The sequence below is a fragment of the Clupea harengus genome, chromosome 2, assembly GCF_900700415.2.
Source record: "Clupea harengus chromosome 2, Ch_v2.0.2, whole genome shotgun sequence".
Lineage (NCBI taxonomy): Eukaryota > Metazoa > Chordata > Actinopteri > Clupeiformes > Clupeidae > Clupea > Clupea harengus.
The window spans coordinates 13,809,176-13,835,114 of NC_045153.1; the positions used below are offsets into that span (position 1 = coordinate 13,809,176).

General features: G+C 45.6%; 1 protein-coding gene across 13 annotated transcripts in view; it reads left to right on the top strand.

Annotated features, from left to right (window-relative positions):
• The first annotated feature begins 318 nt into the window (after positions 1–318).
• glsb (glutaminase b) overlaps positions 319–25,939 on the top strand; it is a 56,808-nt gene continuing 31,187 nt past the window's right edge. For 3 of the 13 annotated variants that reach the window (XR_004165540.2, XM_031583518.2, XM_031583573.2), the window contains exons 1-5: positions 320–765; positions 17,994–18,090; positions 19,618–19,739; positions 24,448–24,598; positions 24,740–24,819. Coding sequence is in view for 12 of the 13 variants with exons in the window: in XM_031583518.2 (XP_031439378.1) it covers positions 482–765; positions 17,994–18,090; positions 19,618–19,739; positions 24,448–24,598; positions 24,740–24,819 (734 nt within the window). In the remaining variant the exon portion in view is untranslated. Of the gene's footprint in view, positions 766–17,993; positions 18,091–19,617; positions 19,740–24,447; positions 24,599–24,739; positions 24,820–25,939 lie in introns of all 13 variants that reach the window. The other 10 variants (XM_031583525.2, XM_031583580.2, XM_031583566.2 and 7 more) reach the window with 8 other exon arrangements.

Below are 25,939 nucleotides of genomic sequence, written 5' to 3' on the forward strand. Positions count from 1 at the left end.
CAGAACACAGACACTAAATTCCAGGGAGTTAACAGATAGGCTGGTAACACGAAATCGATATCAAGAAAGCTATCAAAATTCAAAGAAAGCTCTCCTTAAAGTTATTGTCATTCAGTAACCTACTTGTTGACTACCCACAAGATTGGGGAGTGTCCCATCACTAAAGAATTGTAAGGTCGAATGCAAATTGCATTGCTGAAGGAAGTGATGCACTGGACAAATATGATAGCTTCTTAATTCAACCAATGAGAAAACAGGAGAGTTAAGACGTGAGACCGCCTCTCACAATGACGTACACGATGGGCGTGATCACTGGGATTTTGTTCATTACAACAACGCTGGATCTTAACAGCAGCGCAACAGTGCTCCCTCGGTCCGGCTACGAAATCAGCGGTGCGGTTAGGCTATATTTTCAGTTTTGTCTTCAATTTCAAATTGATCAAGTAAATACATTCTCCAAAACTAGCCTGACAAGATTGAAATGTTACAGTTTAGGTTTTCAACAGTGCTGAAGGAGTTGTCTCAATCCAACCTTAAGCGTCCCCTGACAGGTATTGCCAGAAATAAATCGTCATCACCAAACCCAAGCTGCTTCAGAACCGCCTGTCCCGATGCTAGAGTTTTTTCTAAGGTAAAGACTTTCCAGGCTGGGGGGCACCGACCTCTGTGCGCCTCACCTTGGATAAGGGCTTTCTGCACGAAGACTGAAGGAGTAATAGATGCGACAGAACAGGTGAAGAAAGATGAGGACGCCACAACAGCCAAGTAAGTAGTTTTAACCCATAACCCATGACGTTATGCTGAACGACTTTAAACGAGTGCAGAATATTGGTTTATTTATTTGTGTCATGTTTACGGTCGCACATGTTTCCCTTCCTCGTTCAAGTGTCAAACCGACAACGTGGCATGACAGGTTTTGAGCGGTCTCTGGCGTAATAGTTTCTACTTATTACTTGACTACAGTGTTTCAGTTGCTGCCTCTATGCACGTTCCTACTATGTAATGACTAAGAACTGACACAGTGTAACAGATTACAATATAGCAAGTGCCAATAAACCATTTGTGTGAGCGCTCTTTTCTCTTCTGGGAGTAAGAGGGGAGTGGTGACTCTTATCAAATGTCCCCAGTCCAAGATAAAGCGCGGATTTCAACATGAACACGGCATGGCAGCTCTGGAATGTAAATAGTCGCACACTTCCGTAAACAAAAGACACTAACAAGGGTTTATCATATTAAACTCACAAGCACAGTTGTGTTAGGATTGTTATTCTCGCCTTGTTCTCAATTACATCAATAGTCTACTGTATACCTACATTTATCATAAACCAGACCAGCGAGCCGTTAAGTCATCTCCAAAACTGTTGGCAAAAGCTGCTCGCCGGCAGGCGCGGTTAATCAATGGGGATGTTTTCTCATTTCATCCCATCACTCACAGCATGCGGTGAGTCAGCAGTGGGGAATGCAAGGCCCGTAGAAAGTTCTGCGAGTGGTCTGCCGCCCTGCTTTCTGCCTCCGCTTTGCACATAAGTTTGCCGCTGTGTCATATAGGTCTTTCTCCTCGTTAGCCGTGATGGCAAACGTGCTGTTAAAGTTCATCATGTGAAAGACACAATATTAGGCCCATATGGAAATTGTGGTGAAATGTAAACACGCAGTCTTTTTTATACTCAGGACGTTCTTCAACTCTAGTTTGTTGGGATGTCATGAATAAGTTAATGCCTAACCCATAGTCGCCAGCATGTATGCGGTGGTGACCTACTTCCTGTGTCACTCATTGAGCTTTTTCGTCACTGTCTTAGTGGCTACACATGAAGGTATAGGTATATGTGACCTACTACCTTGGTTACAAGTCCTAACATATAGGCTAACCTTCACATCCGTGCTTCTGGAGCCAGCGTCTTTGGGCTATTTTCGCTTTATGTAAACGTGCTTGTTTTCACCTACAGTATGTGAGCCACATGCCTGGCTGCGTGCCAGTGGTTATGTCTCATTATTCTGACACTTGTAAATGAACAGTAGGGAGAAGGGTAGTTAACTGAGAACTGAGTCAAAGCTGAGACTAGCTCTGGGTAATCAATGGCCAATATCAGTGTAAATAGGTTATTGACATGGGAAGTGTCAGTGGCATAGTGTAGCTACTCCAGCTGTCTGTTTTGTATATTTTAGCTGCATTGGATTGAGTTTTGTGAAGACCAAAATCAAAGTGAATACAAGCTGCTGGACCAGCTAGCTGCAATTAAAGCTCTATTAGGATTTTTTATACTTCTAAAAACAGACCCAAGTAAAGTCTGTTTTTTTCCCAACCCAAGATGAGGCCAAAGGAAACCTCAGAGGAGTCTCAGGCAGATGCTGTGTTCTGCCAGTCCATCACCATGACAACCAGAAACACAAACTCCCTGGCTCACTTAACACTCCAATATCACCCAAAATCTCCACAGTAGAACACAGCAGGGTCTACCTGGTGATGGGGAATGGACAGAGGGCAGTTTGCTGATGTAAAAAATAGATGTCTAAATAGTAGAGGTCTTTTGCTCAGCTTTTGACATCTATGGATATACATAGTTGGATGGATTGGAAGATAGACAGAGTGTATGGAGGCTGGTAGATAGACACACACATGCACACACAGATACACACACACCCATGGACACATACACAAACAAGGCGGTCTTAATAGAGCGGACAGGTGTACACTTTCTTTGATGCACTTGTTGGCTTTCGTTATTTCTTTCTCTCTCTCTCTTTTTCTCTCACACAAAAACACACACACATATACAGGCTCCAGGAGAGCGTGGGAATGGCAAAAGTGGGGAACGTCTTTCGATGACTCAGAAGGAAGGGACAAGAAAGTTTGTTAAGTTTCTTCTGGATGGATGCGGTGTGAGAGTCGATCCAAACAGAATGTGGGTGTGGTGTGTGTGTAAAGACAGCCCCATGTTTTCCAGAGAGGAGAATGCAGCGTTTGTCATGCATGTGTGTGTGTGTGTGTGTGTGTGTGTGTGAGAGTGAGTGAGAGAGAAAAACTAAAAAAGAAAGAGCAAACACATCATAGAGTGTGTACACATGTCAGCGCTCTTACAAAGAATACCTCATGCGTCTATGCGCAGCGACCTCATACTGTAATGATCATACTGGTTCTTCCTGGAAAAGTGGAAAATCCTGCTCACTTCCACTGCATTGGGCAGACTTACATAATGCCTCAGGATTGGTGGAAACCGAGTGTGTGAGTGTGTGTGTGTGTGTGTGTGGTTGTGTGTGTGTGTGTGGTTGTGTGTGTGTGTGTTTTGCTGAGTATAACAGCCCTCCCCAGCCTTGCCTCTGAAGTGCCAGACAAACAAATCCATCTCGGAGTGAGTTGCTTTGAAACCCCAAGCTCTAAACGAAGAACTGTAATTAAATGCTGTGCATAGTAATAACTGTGTAACACTTCAGATTCAGCTCAGGGAGTTTATTCATTATGGCTAAGCTCAGTGGGATTTGGGATACATAATGCAGATATTTGGAGACGGCAAAATGCAAGTTCAGCTGGTTACATGATTTGGAAGTGTATGGTTGCTGTGAAGCTGACCAATGTACAGAGCTCCACATGACAAGGCCGGTGACTTGGTTGTATGCTATGGATATTAATCTGACTTGGTCTTCAAGCATCCTCGCAGGGGTTGGATGACATAAAAGGCTTTGGCCAACCCTTGGCCGGTTTATTGATTCATCTCTGAGTTTCTCTCTCTCTCTCTCTCTCTCTCTCTCTCTCGCTCTCTAGCTTACTTTCTCCCTCTCTCCTTTCCACAACCTCTCTCTCTCACCCTTCCTCTGTCTCTCTCGCACCCTTCCTCTTTTTCTCTCTCTCTCTCTCACCCTTCCTCTCTCTCTCTCACTCTGAGCTGCTGTTCACTGCTCTGGCGCCGGCCTGCCCTCCCTGTTTAGTTTCTGTTTCCTGTTGAAGTGCCTGTTTATCTTTTAACAGCCAAGACAGGAGAGCGCGCCACGTCGGGCCTCATCATCAATGGAACTCTCACTCCAATTTTCTCACAGTACAGTTGACATGCTGGAGCACACGTCCCTTATGATCCACAGGAAGAGAGAAAGAGTGAAAGAAAGATGCGAGAAAGAGGGGAGGAGCAGGGACAGGCAATCAGGCAGATTGCAGTTTGTGTCTGTGTCTCCTTCTCTGCTCTTAGACCTCAGCTCAATGGGTTTGTTTGTTGTTAAGGACTGCCTTCAACCCTGTCTGTTTTTTCTTTCCGTCTCTCTCTCTCTATCTCTCTCTCTCCCTCTCTCTGCCTCTCTCTCTCTCTCTATCTGTCTGTTTCATCACTAATTCATCTGTCCCGCTGGGTGCTTTCATAGTGGGGTGTCTACTACCTCCGCCACAGCGGTGGCTGTTGCCAGGGCTCATTGTCTGGTCTGGGGTGGCTTCTGTTCAGATGACTGCACACCAGCGCTGGGTTTGTTTGCCATCATGTTTTTGATATCATTTGCCCCTTTAAAATGAGTAGCGCCTGTGAGCTAGGCCAGTGGAGTTTCAGTGAACCATTTCAGTGATTTGCAAACTGTGTCGTGTGCTGTGGAATATTGTACCTTTTGATGTTTGGACTGTCGTATAATGAGGGCTAACAGTTAAACAAAATTATTTTGTTTGACTATGATTAGCTGTTTTATCCAAACAGACTATATATGCCTCGAGTCTGCGTGTGCATGTCGCTTTAAATGCACACAGAGTACAGTACGGCGCTCCTTCTGTCTTATCTCAAGTCTATTTGAGGTCTCCATTGAGGACTGATAGAGTGATAGGGCTTTAGTGTGTGTTTGCACAGTCATAGGCCGGTGCTGAGGCTCTAGCCTGCTCCGTAGCCATCGGTTACACTGAGATGCTGAGAGCAGTTTTAGTAGCTTGCTCCATAACCATCGGTTACACTGAGATGCTGAGAGCAGTTTCAGTTCCTGGCAGTTTGCACGGGAAACACCACGGTACCGTAGCCATCGGTTACACTGAGATGCTGAGAGCAGTTTCAGTTCCTGGTAGTTTGCACGGGAAACACCACGGCATGTCTGTGAAATTTCCCCTCACCTGATTGTCAGGTCATGTCATTTGATGACAATCGGTAATCTGTTCACATCACACATCCCCCTCTACATTTCCATTATTTACTGTTCTTTGTACAATTTTTTTTGTATTCAGTACTTACATTGAGTGAAAGATATAATAGATGTCAATAGATTAAATAGAATTCAAACGTTTAATACGTTAAAAAACACTGGACACACAGAAGTAGAAGAAGATGAGAAATATGCAGTTAGACAGACGCTGATGAAATAAACTCAGGCCTATGCAGCGTGCTGGGCCTCACTGGTGGAGATATGATATTGGTGATATTGGACATTTAAGGCAATCTGGATATGAGGGCAGCCCAGGTCGTTTAAACCCAGAGGGGGGTTGGAATAGCAGAAAATATGATACCAGAGAGGGAAATCGGCCATAATAAATGCACTTCGGGGACTCTGGGATTTGCCCTCGAGCTCAATGGGATTAAAAATAACATCAAGTGTGAGAAATTCTTTCACCTAAAAATACTGTCTCTATATGTCAGCAGGGTCGTTATTAATAATAATTTTTCCACTGTGAGATTTTGCTAAGGTTTAGATGTAATTTCACAATGTGTTTAACACTCAATGTAAGGGTGTTTTTCCAGTAGATTGTCACTGTGATCTGATTTACAATCCTGCTATTTCCAAATGTCCTCTGTACATGACCATGTATGTCAAATTGGTCCAGAGATATATGGTTTTAAGGGTCAATAGGTGACTATAAGTCTGGCTAGAGCGTTACACTAAGAAAGAGTCCAGATAGGGTGGAGAGACATCTCTCTCCAGAGTCTTTGCATCTAGTATGTGACCTTCAGCGTAAGAACATCACATCTTGTTGTGCTGGTTGTTTACTCCTTAATATGGTTTGCTTCTGAATCAATTGCTACTGTGTGCAAGCGTTGGGTGTGTGATTTAAGCCTCTAAAAGCCCGCGCATACTTCTGCAACAGCGGCTGTGGTTGTGTAAATCGTTTTGTAATTGTTGTGTAAATTTACTCGTTTCAATTCATGGTTCCTAAAAGGGTTGCGCGTGTTGTAAAGCAATTCACCGCCAGAACAATAGGTGGAGTAACGTTTTTTGTCGAAGACGACCTAGAGAATGACGTCTTTGTGTGTGGAAGTCGTTGGTTTGTTTATTTACCAGGTCTTGTTGTCTACACACACAGTGAATGATGGCAACCGAGATCATTGGGGTTGTATAAATGTTCATATCTCCTCACCTCTTCCAACTGGACCCGACCAGCAGGCCGTCTTCGACAAATATTTAGAAATCATACTAGGGCTCAGGTCAGCCTTCAGCACGATAAGGCATTGAACATTTCATATTTAAAATATCTTAATAAGAAGTGAAGTCAACATGTCTGCTTCACATGATGTAGAAGTTCGTTTATTGACACATATTTTAAGGACAACCACAGCGCTTTAAAACGACGTGTTTATAAGTTACATACAAAAGTGAAAGATAAAAGGCGAGAGAATCGCCAGGTGTACCTTGTCATTATGTAGGCTATGTGTGTTTGTAATACAATGGTGTGGGCCGCAAGTTAACTCCACTTCCCAGGTACACCTGGCGATTCTCTCGCCTTCTATCTTTCACCTTCGAATAATTTAACTTATAAACATGTAGTTTTAAAGCGCTGTGGCCGTCATTAAAAGATGTATCAATAAACGAACTTCTGCTTCATGTGATCTGTCTTTTTCGCCACTGCTATTGAATTGCCAACTGATGGAGATAATTACCAAACACTGTTAATGACTGTTAATGAAATGTGGAATGTTTACAAACGGGCACCTGCTATTGTTGATTATACAGTAAATAAGTTGCGAAATGAAACAAAAACACATCACAGTTAAAGTTGTATGTCAACACAGTGGCATAGCCTACCACATAACTATCGTCGGACAATAGCCTCTGAGAAGGTAGTATGTTGCAATTTATGTGGATTTCTTTGCACAAGTGACACCCTTCACCTCTCATCTTTAATCCTTCGATTCATGCATTCATTTCAACTGTTCTATCATCTGAAATATCACGGTATGTCGAAACAAACCTTTGATCTAAACAGAATATTCAGTATGGAATGGGAATAGATCAGAGCAGTATCTTTTACCGCGTTTGACAAATATGCCCCGATTGTTGTGCAAGTGAAGTCTCCTGCAAATGGGATAGTAGCCTATTCTCTCCATGAATTCGCGGTCATTTGAACGTCCTTATACGTGTTTAAGGAGGGGTTGTAAATGTGCTCATATCTTCGGACCTCTTCTGTTATGTTTGTTCATAATCAACAAGAATACGTTTGTGAGACAGTCTGCAGGATATTCATAAAAAACGTGTCATTAGTATGAACAGTTGAGACATTGACTCCGTAGGGCTCCGGTGGGTTTGGACAATATATTTGAATGGCTGTCAGGCTCTATCACTATTCTGTCAGACGCGGGCGGGCTCGGACAGAATAATTGGCCTGATCCACATTCCATCGGACACACACACTATTGTTGCTTATTCATGATTCAAATTCTTCTTGGGTTTAACTTGGCTTTTATTATGGTATTATGCTATGAAAAGCGGAAATGTGAGACTCCAGAAAGGATGTAGTCAGCAGACCAGCAGACCAATCACAGCCTTGCAGGCTTGTGTAGGCTTGTGTAGGCTTGTGTAGATTTTTGACGCGTGGATAGAAAAATGGGTCGACGCACACGTAACCAATACCTGTCCCGGTTGGGTGGAGAAGACTCTGAGATCTATCTTAGTATACTTAGTAGGTTTCACAGTTATTCTATATAGTCTTATTCTATCTAAATTTATAATCAGTAAATGTCTTCAAGATTCTACTCCAGTGCCATCTGAAGTCAAGTCTTCTATTTAGGGAAACAGTCATCTTTATTTTCGATATAGTTTAGCTCGGTTTAGAAACATGACGCAAACTCGGTGTCAAACTCAAAATCCAACACCACGCTGGATATCCCTGAGGGGCTCTGCCTTAAGGCCTTAGCTGTGAGCTCCTCGTGATCGAATGATAGGTTGCTTTAATGATGCGACACAACATCATACACTTGAGCAAAGATCAACACCCGCACACCCCGACCAGGCCTACCTGTCATCTATGTATTGTCCCTCTGCTGACTCTCAGTCAAACTGGCTTGGGTTCAGGAGGCTGGGGCAGGGCCAGTGACCTGTGTCTTTATCTAATTAAACCACACAGAGAGAAGGAGAGAGAGAGAGAGAGAGAGAGAGACACACAGAGAGAGACAGGGAGAGAGAGAGAGAGAGAGAGAGAGCCGAGAATATCTCCTCTAACAGATCTCCCTAATTGGGAGGTGACGGAGTGTGTAGAACAGACTGGCCAGACAAAGGCCTTTTGTTCCCCACGTTCCTGTTTTTTTCCTCTGAGCGCCCTGCTAAACAGCTAAACAAAAGGCAGGTTGGTCTTTACATTAGGGTCAGTTATGGTGTCAGTCACGTCTCTAATGAGGTATGTGTGTTTTTGAAGTCTTTTGAGGTCTTCCTTGAAGACAGCTGTGTTGGTTGGCTTTTTATAGTAAGCAGGGATTGGGGATGCCGTGGTTCCAGTGGACGGAAGCTATAATTGAGCCAAAGATGCAGAGATCAGCGTGTGTCATGCAAGCATGAGGCCACAGTTTGAGCTGGGAGCATAAGCACTAGAATAAACTAGCACACACACACACACACACACACACACACATACACAGGTCAATGTGCTTGCTTGCACATACATATAGTCATACAGTAATGTAGGTGTCCTCACAGCCCACCTTACATAAGTAAACACGCACACTTACACACACACACACACACACACACACACACACACACACACACACACACACACACACACACACACACACACACACACACACGCACACAACATACTCCTCACAGTAGCTGCTAAACTGTAGCCTATTCATTAGTGTTTCCTGGCCTAGCAATGTCTACAGGAACCCCATTGCATGACTGCAGGCGGGTCACAGTCTTTAGTAGACATTGCTTGACTATCAATGAGCAGAGATGGAGGCCTCAGGTCCCATCTGTGGGGTTTTTGATCCGATTGCGTTGTGGAGACCCCCTAAGCATGTTGCTCAGAGGATGGATTACCTGACAGTAAGAAGGTGTTGGCACTTACACCATTCAGTACAGGTAGGAGAATCAGGGGACCCCCCCCCTCCACAGGTGGAACGCCCCATTGTCTCCCCTCCCTGCCATAATCCTATATAGGATGTGGTCTTATCACTACTCTTATCACCACTTATCTTATCACCACTCCTATACTCACCTATATGGTTATGGAATGGAGGGGTGGCAATGGGGGGTTCTACCTGTGGGAGAGCGGGTCCTCTGATTGGCGGGTTAGGACAAAAGGTGAAGGGAGGGGGGAGGGGGGGTAGTTGTTCATAGCAGGAAGGAGGCTATTTGGGGGGGGGAGGAGTTCAAATGCTACAGGAGAACCTGAATTCTCACATGAGCTATGAGAACATAAATGCTAATGAGTCAGGTCTCAGCCATTTGCTTTTACTGACACAAGGACTTAGTACATAACCAGGGGCATGGATCACAGAGTAAGATGATACAAAATAATGTAAACACTCAGTTCATGTATAACACAACAGGAAAACAGGTGTATTCGGTTCCATCAAGGAAGACTGCCATGATGTACACACTGTAGATATGTAGTAGAGAGAGAGAGTAAAAGAGAGAGAAAGAAAGCCACATTGAAGAGGGATAGAGAGGAAAGAGAGAGAGAGAGGGAACGTGTGACAAAGACAAATCTGTGACACAGAAACCTACTATTAAAGTATTAGCATGTCGTAGCGCCAGCTGCCAGATCTGTGTCGTGGGGGGAGGAGGAAGCACAGGTGATTGTAGTGGTGGTGATGTGTGTGTGTGTGTGTTTGTGTGTGTGTGTGAGCAGGGGGGGAGGCGGGGGTGACATCCGTTACCTCTGTTACCTGAGAAGGCAGTCGGCCTGCCACCTCTTTGCTTTCCTTTCAGCTGCAGTGAAGGGCTGGCCTGCCCCGACAGCCCCAGAGGCCCCCCCCAGACACAGCAGAGAGAAAGCCCAAGGCCTCCTGGGGGGAGAGAGTGAAAAGTGTCGACACGTGGCTCTGTGGAGAATGAGGCTTTTACCTCAGGAGCAGTGAGGGCAGAGAGGAGAGGAGAAAAGAAGAGAGGAGAGGCTGAAGAGGTAGCAGCCTGACGCAGCATATGTCAAGCCGGCTTTATGCAGCGTATGTGTTCAAAGGATTAAGTTAAGGACCTGTTGAAATGGTATTTCAGGTTCACATTCGTTGTATAGGGGTAGCTCGGTTTCGCTTCTTTTTATCTCCTTATGCAACAACGCTCAAGTGCTTTTTGTTTGTTTTGTTGTTGTTTTAAGACGAAGGAAGTAAAGCTTCTGGAATTCCCATGTAAACTGCCCCATCAGTGGTCCTAATTCCAGAATGGAGGTCGATCTCCTTGACAACGACCTACCCCCCAGCCCCTCTCCCTTGGCTTTTGAAAGTCAAGGTAAACACTCAGCCCTGAGTCAGAGTGGTCCTCACTTAAAAGGCGCCCACGCACTGATGACTGCCCCTTTTAGACAGCTTCCTGAAAACCTCTCAGCTGAAAATAATGAAGATGGCAGTAGTATAGACCACAGCATCTGCTGCCTAAATGGACTCGCTGAAAGACCTGACACGTGTGCCTTGCTGTTTGAGTGTGACTAAACCCCCCCCCCCGTTTTGTTGTCAACATGTTTTTATGGAAAGTTTCAGATGTGGAATGATAATGAATGTAGATGACAGGTCAGTAGGATCATGGATGGATTTCACAACACTCCTATGTGTGTTCAGTTAAGTTAATCATTAGGGGCCTCTTTGAACTGGGAATGCAGAATGTTGCAGGAGTATTAAATCACTGAAACCCTCTCCTGGTCAGTGTTCTTACATCTCTTTGCTGGCATTGGCTCTCGCCCACACACAAACACAAAGACAAAATCCTGAGACCGAATCATAAATACTTCAACATACACAAATACACTCACACACACACACCAGAGAAAGACACACACACCAGAGAAAGACACACACACACACACACACACAGACATAAACACACACGTAAGAGAGAGAAAGTCACACACATACACACATACACACACACACACACACACACACACACATAAGAGAGAGAAACACACACACACAGGCACACACACACACACACACACACTCACACACACAGACACACGGACATAAACACACACACACACACACTCTCATTGCCAATGAGTTGAGCTGTGTTGTGTTTGTTTGTGGTGTAGAGAGGACAGGAACTATCCCCTTGCTACTTCCTTCCTCTCCCTCCAACCCCGCCAGGCTTTTAATGAATCAGAGTAATGGCTGAGAGTTCGCTCACAGGAAGTGCCAATGGAACAGGTCATCCAGCAGCAGCAGCAGCAGCAGCAGTCACTGAAGGGTACTGCCTGTGGCTGTACCTGCTGTAGCCACCGCTGTGGCAAAACTCACACGCACGGCTGCTCGCGTTATTGGCCTTCCAGGTGACTTCCTGCTGCTCAACTCTTGTTTCGCAGCAACTGAGTCTGTGTTTCTTAAGATTTTTTTCCCACCCTTTTTTGTTTGAGGCAAACCCACTGAGTCCATGTGATGTGCTGTGTGTCTTGGTTCTGATTGGCTGTGAGGATGTTTGTGGTGGGTCCTAGATTGGGCACAGGACTGTTGTTGTCAAGGCAGAGAGTTGTGGGAAAGGAGGCGGGGTTCACCCCCTACTGAAAGAGGAAGTGACACGTGTATCTTCAGCAGAGAAGGGAGACCCTCTTCAGAGTTGCTCAATAGTCTCTCTCAGTGAACAGAGCATCAATCACATGGTCACATGGTCCCATGTGGGTGTCGTGGTGTGGCGAGAGGGACTTCTGTACAGCCTCTTGTCAGAAGAGGGCATTTCCCCAACCTCAACACACACATACACACGCACACACACACACACTCACACACACACACACACACACAACCAAACAACTTATACCATCCACGCTAAGAATCCCTGATCTAGGAGCTTACAGGTAATCAGAGCCCATTATCAGACATGAGAGTGGGCATTAACAACATGCCTGAAGCCCATACCCCCACTCCTGGCGGGCTGCCCCGGTGTTTATTAATGAGGATCTGTGTTGCCATGTCAAAGAATGCTGGAGGCATCAGCATGGAAGGGCACGGGTCCAGCCTCTGATAGGACTGGAGCCACAGACAAGGACAAAAGCACTTAGCCACTGGCTGCCATGTATTTAAAGTAACCGCAACATGCTGGTTTGGGGATGCCAGTAGTTATGCTGAGGTTCTGTAGATAAAGTCATTCCATTCCTGGCCTACAAGGACTTAAGTTAGGGGGCTTTTCTGGTCGTACTTTAAGGGTCATACTCTGGCAATAGCTGCAGAGAAAATGTTTTGTGTGAATACACTAGCCCAGTTTAGAAAATTCATCAACACTGCTGCCTTTGAGTACCCAATAGACACAGAACGCACAACATAACAGGAATGTAATTTTAAGACTCACAGCACCGTATTGGACTTACGCAACTGAGGGGGTCATCCCATGCCACCGTCCTTGGGGGACACTGAACTGTAGAGTTGGTCAATCCTCCATCAACAGAGTGGTGTGGTGTTATCAGCAGCACTGACGTGCCAGGAGGTCCAAATCAGCTGAGTCACCAGTGACATTGAGCAAACGACGGACGGAATGGCCAAATTGCAAACTGGCACAAAAAAGGCCCAGCCAGGACTCCTTCTGCCAAAGGGAGGATTCATATATCTCAATGTCACGACCTTCAGTCCACTTAGACCATACTCCATATACCCAATCTCCTTTAGTGGAACAGCTGTGTTTTTCCCCATTCAGACGAGCATAATTCAGACCTGCATCCTCCTTCCTTCAGCTAAGTAATGGGGGCATATAATTAGTTTCGTAACGGAGTATTAGTGTTAGTAGTTAGGTAATGGAAGCGTATTATTAGTTTGGTAATGGAGTATTAGTGTTAGTAGTTAGGTAATGGAAGCATATTATTAGTTTGGTAATGGAGTAATAGTTTAGTTTAGTATTCATAACCCTGTTCCTTGAGTAGTATGCCACTCTACAAAGATGCCACCCTGATAAAAACACAACGCCCCTGTAGACCCACTCAACTAAATACTCTGATTTTGCTGAGTGGCTTATATTGGGATGGATCTTGGGTCAGTGTGAGTAGAGGTGAGTAGAAATGTCCTCTACAGTGCAGTGGTCCTTGAGGCCCAGAGTCTGGCCCCTCTGTGGTGTATGAAACCCTGCTGTTACCCAGCCCCGGTGGTGGAGCAGGAGCATGGCAAGGCGATAGGAGCCGGGCTGCGTGTGAACAGGAAGGGCATGTTTGGTTTGGCTAATCCCGCCGTGCGAGAGTGGGAGGCGGTGAGAGGGCGGGAGGATTCATCCCAAGCATTCCTGGAATCCCATGCGGGGAGAGTGCAGAGCCCAGGGAGAGGCCAGAGCGGGCCAGACGCTATGAGACCCCGATCTGCAGGGGTGCATAAGGAAAGTGAAATTGCATGCACGCAGTTTAAAACAAAGTTGAACATTGCCACGTAGCCTAGCTACAAGTGTGCCACGGTCATTCCTGATCCACTCTCAGTGATTTTGAGCTAGCTCCTGCCCTGCGTTCCAGTTAGGGGGTTCCCCTCGAGGCTGTGCAGCAAGGCTGTCTGAATGACTGTGAGCCAGTGGAGTGTGTGTATGCCCCATTGACCCCAGGCAGACTGGTATAGACTAGGGCAGAGGAACAATGGGATGAGGAACAGGGGATGAGAAAGAATGAGAGAGAGAGAGAGAGAGTTCCTCTTAGGTGCTAATGAGATGCTGCAAGGTCGCCACAGGCGTTATTTATCCACTTCCAATGCCAACCCAATGCCAATTCCTCCCTCTCTTCCTTTTGCTCTGTCTCTATCTTTCTGGCATTTTCTCTCTCAATTCCCTGCTCTTGGGGGAGAAAGATAAGCACTCCAGCTGTGTTGCCTCCCCTCTCTCTCTCTCTCTCTCTCTCTCTCTCCCTCTCTCTCTCTCTTAAAAATATGTATTTTTGCACAGTGTGGAGCGTAGACCCTCTTACATTTCACTACATTTGTTGTATGTGACAAATAAAACACTTGAACTTGAACTTGAACTCTCTCTTTCTCTCTCTCCTTCACTCACTCTCTATCTCTTGCTCTCTCTCTTTCTTTCTTTCTCTCTCTTTTTCTCTCTCTCTCTCCTTCACACTCACTCTCTGAGCAGCCTTTATCTAACACACAGTGAGAAAATGGCCTCCCAAAACTAACACTCCTGATCGCACAGTGCTTCAACAGCATTCAGCCCAATGTCCCACCATTGTTTCACTATGGAAGAGAACCACCGTGTTGCGTCTGTGTAACCGCTAATTTGATCAGAGTATATTACTAGAGTACACAGAGAATCTATAGAAAAGATATGTTTTGCAAAACTGCATCTGATTGGAGAACTGAATAGCAGCTGGAGCCACGACACACTAATGGCTGCATAGTGTGGTCACCACATTGGAGAAGGTCTATGACTGCAGCATCATGTAATCTGATTTATGGAGCTTGCACTACAATTGTGTAATGTGTGTGTGTGTGTGCGTGCGTGTGTGTGTGTGTGTGTGTGGTGTGTGTTTGTGTGTGTGTGTGTGTGTGTGTGTGTGTGTGTGTGTGTGTATGTGTGTGAGTGTGTGTATGTGTGTGTGTGTGTGTATGTAAGTTGCTTATATTTTTAGCCTATCTGAAAGGTTGCCAGTGTTGCCTATCTGAACACTGACAAATACCTCTGTGGGTCACATGCCTGTTTCATGCCTGTCTGTTTGTGTCCTCCATTACAACCATTTGTTTGCTACAGTGAATTAACAATGTTTACTTTCTATCCTATTAGCTCTCTCTAATCCCATGATCACCTATGAAATAGCCCAGTAATGCATTGTTAACAATAATGCCTGTTGTCCGATTCATTTGATACCAAAACAATGTTACTAACCAATTTATGTGGACAATGTAAACTAATCATTCATTAATGCATATTTTTGTTTGTTATGCCATGCTGTTACCTCACTCACGGTTCTCTCTGTTTCTCCCCCTTCTCCCCCCTCCGTCATCGATTGCTCTCTGCGTAAGTATCCATGCTCACGTTCATGCTCACGTACATGCTCACGTTCATGTTGTTTGATTTGACTACTCATCTCTGCTGTCTCTTATGCTAACGCCTCTAACCGCTCGCCCCTGTTCCTGCCACTTCCCGAGAATGTGTCCCTTCCTGCCGGATTCCTAGCCACGCCAACACACACACACACACACACATACACACACACACACACACACAAATACACACTGACCCCTGATAACCTCTCTTATCAGAGTTGGCATGTGAGCTGGTTGGTGTGTGTGTGTGTGTGTGTGTGTGTGTGTGTGTGTGTGTGTGTGTGTGTGGGTGTGTGTGTGTGTGTGTGTGTGTGTGTGTGTGTGTGTGTGTGTGTGTGTGTGTGTGAAACTTCCGGTTAGCAACTTCAGCCAGTCACATGCTCAGTACAGACATTTCAGTGGCCTGTGAGATGAGATTTGATATTTAGACTGCAGTGAGCCTCTAAGTGATAGATAACTCAGATAAAAGAGGATAGATAGAGAGAGAAAGAGACGGAGCGAGAGAGAGAGAGACACAAAAGAGGATAGGTAGAGAGAGAGAGAGAAAAGAGAGGAACAGAGAGAGACTGGTATGAAAGGGCGCGGCATGAGTTTATGAAACCTCATTGTTTGGGTGAGAATGTTTGGCTGTGGCTTTTGTAGTCTGTCGAGTGTGTGTGTTTGGGTTTGTATTGGTGTGTTTCACTCGCTTACTATCTTGCTCTCTCTTTCTCTCTCTCTCCCACTCTCTCTCTCTCTCTCTCTCTCTCTCTCTGTTTCTCTCTCCCTCTCTCTCTCTCTCTCTGAGGCAGATGTAGTAACACGTTCCATCGCAACGTGCGCATAAAACATGGTTTGTACAAACAGACACATGGCTAAAACCGCATTTAGCCTGTTTCAGGAACGCAGAATAACAAGTTACGCTCTTCTGATTTATGCTTATGCACTCGTGGTAGGGTCGTGGGAATAGTTGGTGTTTGTGGCAAAATTATGGGGGGACAAGCGCAAGACTGTTTTGCAGTGAAAAGTTCCCGCCTTTTAGTGTAATCTAGGGTTAATCCAGATTTAGATGCGTAAATAGGAGAAACTTCCACCAGTTATGATCACCAGTTGTGCTCATTTGTACCATGTTAAAAGCAACCTTTACTTTAGTTTGCCTTTTTATGTAATGCCATCACTTTTCACTTCATCCACTTCCCTACGTGTAGATGCTTATTGGATTTTTTTTTGTTATAGTCTTTTTTTAATGGTGGTAAATCACTGTCCTAAATTATCTCTCTATTTAATTAGACCTTACTATCATGTATATCTATTTCCTGACTGCTAAACTTTTGATTATTTTTTAATGTTGGTAGGCGGTTCCATGATTGTATTCCATTGCACCCACAATTGAATGATACCATTCAGTTGCAGGCATCGCAAATTCTGGTGACATGCGGTGATTACGTCATCAGGGGCAGGTTTAGTGCATTCATTCATAAAATAAAAAAGGAACCTTCTGCTGCTGTTTACACTGGCCTTATGTTCATCTGCCTCTCTGTTAGTTATGTACGATAACTAATATTCACAAACATATTCACAAACAAGACAGGCACAGACATATATAGCACAGTACAGACCAGACCCACAGATACACTTTCTCTCACTGTCTCATACATTAGGGTAACCTGTAGCAGGAGGCTGTGATACCTTGCAGACTCAGTGTCAGTTGGACAGCTCCGGCTCCCTTTCAGGCATGTATACAGTAAGGAGGAAGTCCAACAGATCAGCTTTAAGCCTCTGCTGCTGAGGACGAACTGCGTAATCCGGTAAACAGGTGTCTGGTTAAGACAGGCTTAGGGCAGGAACGTGCACTTGACTTTCGGTGTTTACACTCACTGCCCCTGACAATGCAGCATTTCAACTTCGGGTGTTACAGTGCAGTCACCTAATGCACAGTTTCCTAGTATCATTGAGGATTAGGAGTAGGATCCTTAACCTGAGGTTTGAGGATACAGCAGTTACTTTTGTAGGTAATTCTTCATAAGGGAACACTACTACACACGGGCATGGCTATAAATTGGGTTCCTGTACCCCCCCCCCCATCTTTTAACCCCCCCTTGCTACACCCCTTCGTAGTTTCATATGAGCCTAGTCTACCGGAGTGTCTCTGATCTTAGCTGGATAACACACCAGGCTGAGCACAAAGGCTGGGTTCTGGTGTGTTTGCATAACTCATTTTCATGTGGTGAAAATGTTGTTGACCTCCCAGCTGGGATGCTGTCCTCCTGGCTCTCATCCCCTGTCTGTGCCTCATCACTGACACTCCCAGGTAGCAGGTGACTCTGGAGCAGATTCGGCCCTGAAGTGGCGCATATTTGGCATCTCTGCGCCAGATCAAGGCTGCCTGCACTCTAGAGTTACCTGCAATCTGCCATTCCATTCCCTTCTGTATCCGTCTCCTCCCTCACAATCTGACCTTCTGATCTCATCCTTCAATCAACTCAAATCAATACTCACAGCACCACAACTGTTAGGGGGATTTGACAGGTGCCATATGATTCATTAATCTGATGTATTAATGATTGGTATCAATAAGAGAATAACTTCTGTTTTCTCTCCTAGCTCCAGTCTGTATCTGTGTTGGTATACAACTACTCTTGAGGTGAATTGTTTAACTGAATATTCCTCTCTCTCTCTCTCTCTCTCTCTCTCTCTCTCTCTCAGGAGAAGGAAGGCAGGCATTCTGCCCAGCCTGGAGGACCTGCTCTTCTACACCATCGCAGAGGGCCAGGAGACAATCCCAGCCCACAAATTCATCACGGTGTGTAGCGCCTCACAGCTCCCCTGCTCAAGCAAGCCCCCTCTCTCTTCTCTCTTCCTCTTTCATTCTTTCTTTCTTCATGGTTCTGCTTTTCGCTCTTCATTTGACCGCTTTGGTCTCTGACTTTCCCCCTTTTTTTCAGTGCTCCTTTACTTTCTTTCTTGCTCATCTCTGCTTTCTCTCTTCTCTCTTTCTCATGCCTTTCCCTCTCTCTGTCAATCTCGGTCCCCCCCCCCCCCCTTTTCTCTGTGGTTTGGACCGTAGCCTCCGTGGCTCCTGTTGAACGGCGAGTGACGCAGCTGTGTGTGTGTGTTGGTTTTGGCTCAGGCACCAGTCCTTATCACCTCTGTTGTGTTAATCATGTTTTATTACACCACACTTATCAGCGCTGGCTGGCCCACATACGGTTCAACTACATATCAATACCACGGAGGCATGAGACTTCAGTTTTCTAGAACATTCTTAGAAAAGAGAGGTACTGATTCAAGGCCAAACGTGTTGTGATGAAGTTGGAATCAGGCATTTCCAGGAGGTGCTTGGAATAGTGTGCTTCCAAAAAAGTGTTTTTTTCCCCCCCAGTAGTTGATCCCTTTTGAACTTTTTTTGTGGTATAGTACATACATCAGGTCAGGGATCATACATAGAGATAAAATCTAAAGCTGACCTGTACTTTGTCACTTCTAATATTCTAATTATGTCTGCTAAAACAATAGATTTAAAGATCTAAAAATGCTCTCAGTCATCAGACTCTGGCCTTCTACACACAGCTTTACTGTCCTGCCTTTGAGAATTTTCTATGAGCTTGCGCCTCTTCATTTTGTAATGGGCACTTACCAGTGTAATCAGTGTCATAGAGGTTAATAGGAGAGATACACAAAGTTGACCTGTGTTTAGAGACATTGTGATACTTCACTGTTTCCTTTCGGCTTAGTGGCTTTTAGATGTGTTTGAGAGTATGCAGTCGCGTGCTCCTGTTGGTCAGTGACTGCTGGACTCTATTACTGAAGAATCCAAATCAGATGAAAGATTTAAAAGCACAATGCCGCACCATTACAGAATTATCTGTCTAATAGCAACAGTTAATCAAGTCACATGAACAATGGCAGTGATTTTTTTTTTTTCCTTTTGATAATATACAAGGGAGTGGTATGTAAGAAAAACCTTTGGTCATCCTGCCCTTGCGATATACTGTGTAAACAGCTGATTTCTGATAAAGGGGTTACTCATTTCAGTTTAATTTTGAATTAGAACAATGGGGACAACATCGGTTTCGTTATGAGCACCAAATCTGACTAGTCATACAACAACAACTTCTTAGGTACCCTAAATCTGAATAGCCATACCACACAGACCTCTGAGGTACCCTAAATCTGATTAGTCATACCACACAGACCTCTGAGGTACCCTAAATCTGAATAGTCATACCACACAGACCTCTGAGGTACCCTAAATCTGAATAGTCATACCACACAGACCTCTGAGGTGCCCTAAATCTCACATGTTGCTCTTCTCGTTTGGCCCCTGCAGGCGCTGAAGGCCACGGGACTGCGGACAGGAGACCCCCGGCTTAAGGAATGTATGGACATGCTGAAACTCACCCTCCAATCCAGCACAGACGGCGTCACGCTCGACAAACACCTGTTCAAGAAGTACGTTCCACGAGTGTGTCCCTTAAAGTTGGTTGAATCACAAGGACACATATACACACACACACACAGCGTGGATGAGTATATACACACACACACAGCGTGGATGAGCACACACACACACACAGCGTGGATGAGTATACACACACACACAGCGTGGATGAGCACACACACACACACAGCGTGGATGAGTATACACACACACACAGCGTGGATGAGCACACACACACACACAGCGTGGATGAGCACACACACACACACACACACAGCGTGGATGAGTATACACACACACACAGCGTGGATGAGCACACACAGACACACAGCGTGGATGAGTATACACACACACACAGCGTGGATGAGCACGCACACACGCACAGCGTGGATGAGCACGCACACACACACAGCGTGGATGAGCACGCACACACACACACAGCGTGGATGAGCACGCACACACAGCATGGATGAGCACGCACACACACACATACACACACAGCGTGGATGAGCATGCACACACACACACACAGCGTGGATGAGCACGCACACACACACAGCGTGGATGAGCACGCACACACACACACAGCGTGGATAAGCACGCACACACACACAGCGTGTTACAAGAAGTATGCACAGAGGAGGGTTCAGCACCACATGTTGAGCACTGGGGTCTGTTGGCTGTGTGGGAGGAGTGTGTCCCTTCAAGTTGGTTGTATCACAAGGACACATATATACACACAGTGTGGATGAGCATGCACACACACACACACCCAAGCTTGTGCAAACACACACATTTTATACACATTACAAGTCAAATATGAAATTTTATTCCATTTTATTTTAGCATTTCCACATGTCATTATCTGCGTTAGATGGTGTCAATGTTATACACACACACACACACACACACACACACACACACACACACACACACACACACACACACACACACACACACACACACACACACACACACATATACATGCACACAGTCACTACCATATAGAATCATATAGACACTAATGTTCTTTTTCAAGGGCGGTATAATTACTTCACTCGGAATGGGGTGGCAATGTTTTCGACCCTCTACTCCCTCCCACCCATAAAGGTCTCATTTGCTTAATGACACACTCCTTTTGAAGCACAGTTCAGTGGGTGCACTCATTACACTCCTCTTCTCCTCCACAACCCCTCCATCTCCTGAAGTGTTCTTCCTCCCGTCATTTACTCCCATTCTAAAGGCCCTAGAGGCAGGCAAACCATTACCCAGAGGCCACCAGTGCACACTATGAAACACACGCCATCCCAATACCTCGACAGCCTTCAATGATCTTCAGTAAACTTGACTGATGCCAAACGCCTAAGGTCGCAATACAAAATGGCTACCATGCAGCAGGAGTGTTCCATTGGCCATTTTTCACACACACACATGCTCACATTACACCAGGAACACACAGACTGACAGACTGACACCCAAGAAAATCACACCCATTCACTCACACTTAGATATGCATGTCTACACCCCCCCACCCACCACCCTCCGCACTAACACAGGCACACACACACACACACACACACACACACACACACACACACACACACGCACACACACACACACGGTCACATACACAGTGGCCTGTCATGTGGAAACCTAAACACTCAGCTACACAAACAACCATAGGTTCTCACACGCACACACACTTACACATATATGCAAACATACACACACACACACACATACACACACACACACACACACACACACACCGTGGATGACAGCTGTGATTAGTGGGAGACACTCTACCATCTTATTTATAGGTAGTGTCCTCGGCAGGAAAAGTCATGCTCGTCTAACCTAAGCCATGTATGAGCAGGAGCACCGCCATACACTTCACTTCTTTCCTCCCCTTTCCTTGACTTCATACACACACACACAGAGAGAGAGAGAGGGGGATAGATGGAGAGAGAGAGGGATAGATCGAGAGAGAAACACACACACAGACACACTGCCTTTCAATGCCTCATCTCAGCACAGATAGTCATCTCAGGCGGTCAAAGCACTCCCACTCCCTCGAGTTGATCAAACCACTCCCACTCCCTTGAGTTGATCAAACCACTCCCCACTCCTTCGAGTTGATCAAACCACCCACAGTCACCCGCCACCCATTTTACGCTTTACAGCCTACAGTTGATTTATCCCCACAGCTCCTCCTCACGCCTCTGGCCTTGATGTGTTTATAGAGGCAGGGCTGTCCAGCCAGAAACTGCCAATCAAAGCCTTGTTTGCGGGCAGCGTGTCAAGCCGGAGGAGGGGTTGAGGGGGATAGATGGATGATGTGCCTCAGGTTTAACTGACCTTGAGTGGTGAGATGTCGCTGGGCGTCAGGGCCTCTGTGATTTGGCAGTGGGCCAGTCAGTCACACACTGGCCCTGACTGATCTATACTGCCAACAGTCCCGCTTCTCCTTGGTCTCTCCTGGGGCTCTCCTGGGGCTCTCCTGGGGCTCTCCTGGGCCTGTCTTCATCTCTCATTGTTTCTGCCGGGAAACTCTGCAATTTGCATGGCCCTCAAACTTCATCATGAATGATCCTCACACACGGATCTGCACGGTTTTGCATGTTTTGTCTGACATTACGGAAGTTGCCAGATCATCTGTGAAACACAATCTACGCACACAATGCAACCTGGCAACCCACAACCTGGTTCAAGGGGCACACACACACCTCACACATAGGCACTTACATATGTGTACACACACACGCACACACACCTCACACATAGGCACTTACACATGTGTACACACACACCGAACACATAGGCACTTACACATTTGTACACACACACACACACACTCACACACCGAACATATAGGCCCTCAAACATGTGTACACACACACACACTCACACACACACACATGTGTACACACACTCACCCTCAGCACTTACACATGTGTACACACACACACTTCTGTCTTTGCCTAAGGCAAGGTTTCATGCACATCGGTTCACTGGGGTTGGGAACTATAGTCTTGCCCTTTGTTGTCAGTGCTTTCCCTGCGTTGGTATGGTTACACCCAACACGACCTCTGAACCCTGCTACCCCCTCAGCGGACAGCATTGCTCACGTTCACTCTAATATTACCACTGTGACAATCTTAGCCAGTGTTGGCACTTGTCTTTGGCACCTCTTGCAAATTGGCTGGAATCATTACTTTGTGGTCTCTGTCTCCTTACTGACTGTGGCTTGACTGGTGTCCCTCAGTAAGTTGCTTTTGGATAAAAGCGTCTGCCAGATGAATAAATGTAAACACAAATGTTGGCATAACGTTATTCCTGTAGACGCATGACTGGGTCACACTTTATTTGGATGGCCTTCTATAGACTATCTACAGATGCTCGGATTATAAACAGACTATGTTTATTTATGTTAACTATGAATTATGGTTACAGTTGGGGGGTTGGGGTTGGGTTTGGTTAAGGGTGATGTTCAGTGAACAATTACAAAGAATGAACTGGAATTTCAACAAACCCTCTGTATGGTCTCTGGCAGGCAGACTATCCAAATAAAGTGTGACCCAAGTCTGTGCACACTCAGAAGATCTCTCTGTGTGTGTGTGTGTGTGTGTGTGTGTGCATGTTGTGAGACTTGTGTGTTAGAAGCACACCTCACTGTTCCACCCTCAGGCGTAAAATGTAAATCAGTGCCGCAGAAGCACAAAGCAGGGGAGGCTGTGAGAATTTCTCTGTTTCCAGGAAACCTAAGAGAGGATGGTGCAGAATAATGTGAATTTATGAGGTCCCTGCAAATGCTAATTCAACCCACGAATTCGCTACGTGAACTCATAGTCGAAACTCAACAACAGAGTATGACTGACGGTATTACCCAAATAGCTGTTGACTTTGGCCCGGGTCTGTCCTGGGTCTGGCCTGGTCAAGAATGGGACCACCCAGGGCCAGTTCCATTTAAAAGTCTTCTGCTTTTTGTCCTTATTCACAGGTGTGTCTCCGACATGATACCACACCACCCCACACCACCCCACCCCACCCCACACCACACCACACCACACAACCCCACACCACACCACACCCCCCCACACCACACCACACCACACAACCCCACACCACCCCACAATAGCTCATCAGTGCAAGAGCAACTGATTTACAGCAGAAAAAGTCCCCAAATCCAAAAACAAGCAAAAGTGAATAATAATGTGAACCAGCATCATGATTCAAAAATATTTACTGGCCACAGAGCTGATCCCTGAAATAGAGGCAGATCAGGCAGCCCATATTACATCCCCTTTTAGTCCTAAACACGTCACACACACTCACCTATGCTCGTTATACGCCACGTCACACACTCACTCACCTATGCTCATTATACTCCATGTCACACACACTCACCTATGCTCATTATACTCCACGTCACACACACACTCACCTATGCTCGTTATACGCCATGTCACACACACACTCACCTATGCTCGTTATACTCCACGGACCCCAGGGAGACTAGCGACCACTTTCTGGAAGCTAATGGGGATCCAAATAAAGAATAAAGTTAACAAGCATCTTATGCACAACAATTTAATGCCCACAGAGAATGGGCTGTCTAAAAAATGGCTTGTCAGACTGCAGCATTGCTAGCATCCTATATGCTAATGGATAAGCCACAGGTACACTAACATGGCCTGCCCTGCCTGTCCTCCTGTGCAGATGTGTCCAGAGCAACATTGTGCTGCTGACGCAGGCCTTCCGCAAGAAGTTTGTCATCCCTGACTTCCCGTCCTTCGCCTCCCACATCGATGAGCTGTACGAGAGTGCCAAAGACCTCAACGAAGGGCAGGTGTGTGCAGTCCCACTACAGGTCGTACTGTATTTTCATCCAGCTTTCTTGTTTGTTTATTTCATGCGTGTGTGTCATCTATTCATTCTATGTCTATATCTTCTCATTCCTTCATAGTTGTAGTCTTTATAGTGCTATTTGTGCTTGTGTGGCTCTCTTCAGGTTGCTGACTACATTCCCCAGCTTGCCAAATTCAGTCCGGACCTGTGGGCTGTGTCCCTATGCACAGTGGATGGACAAAGGTAGGCTTGGAAGATCACTTTCTGTGCATTCTAGGCATCCTGTGAGTTCTTGGCTCTTGTGTGCAGCTTGAAGGCAACATTTGTGGCCATTTGAATTTGTGTACAAATGACTGCATGTATCGAAAGCTCCATTGGCAAGTATGCCAAGTTCTGGAGCCTCAATCAGAAACATATAGATCAATCAGAAACATATTGTAAATCGCAGAACAGTACAAGTTGTCGCAGCTCGACGAATACCAAAACTTCCTTTGTAGTTCTGAGAGCCTACCGATAAAGGGCCGGCGTATCTTATCGTGAAGATAAAGCTTTTCTATCCCTCTGGAAATATACCTAGCACACCTTTATTTATGCTTCTTGCTATTTATGTGTTGGACTTTGGCCAATGGCAGTTATTTTTCATAACCTAAACACATTCCTCATATATACACTTAATGGCGCATCAGTGTGGAAGGTAACAGCTCACTCCTCCGCTCCTGTGATAACGATCGTAAAGTTGTACACACACATGGACGCTTTCTGAGTGGTGCGTCCGCTAATCAGTACCTTTCGATCGTGTCATTACCATTCCAGAGGCAATAAAGATAAATCCGACGCTGTTAGTGCACTTTGTTTGTTCTCTGCTGCTTATTTTTATCTCCGTTTGAGCGACACACCCTGTTGCCGATGTGTTAGACATACTCTAAGTCCTTTTTCGTTTCTTAAAAGAACTGAGGTGTCATCGCCGTGCCAGTGACATGGCAAGCACTGACTGTTTATCTGATTGCCTCGTCACTGTGTGTTCTGTTTGTGTGGGGAAGTGGCTGATTTCTCGTAAGTGCCCTTTGCAGCATGCGGAGATCAGGGTCACTGTAACTGCATGGGTCCCGACAGATTGTCCCGTCGATTTATCTGCCACAACTTTCTCGTTATCCTTATGGTGTAGCCCACACAGTCTTGTGTTAGTGATCGCTTGTCTCTGTCGTGCTGATATCACAGTATGTGGTTTTCTACGAGCATCATGTCTTGATAGTCCACTTCAATGTGATAATTAATCCCAGTGTTACCATACAGATCGATGGGACATGTGGGAAACAAATTGTTAAATGTGGAACTAATCTTGTTCAGTGTGTTCAGTATTTAT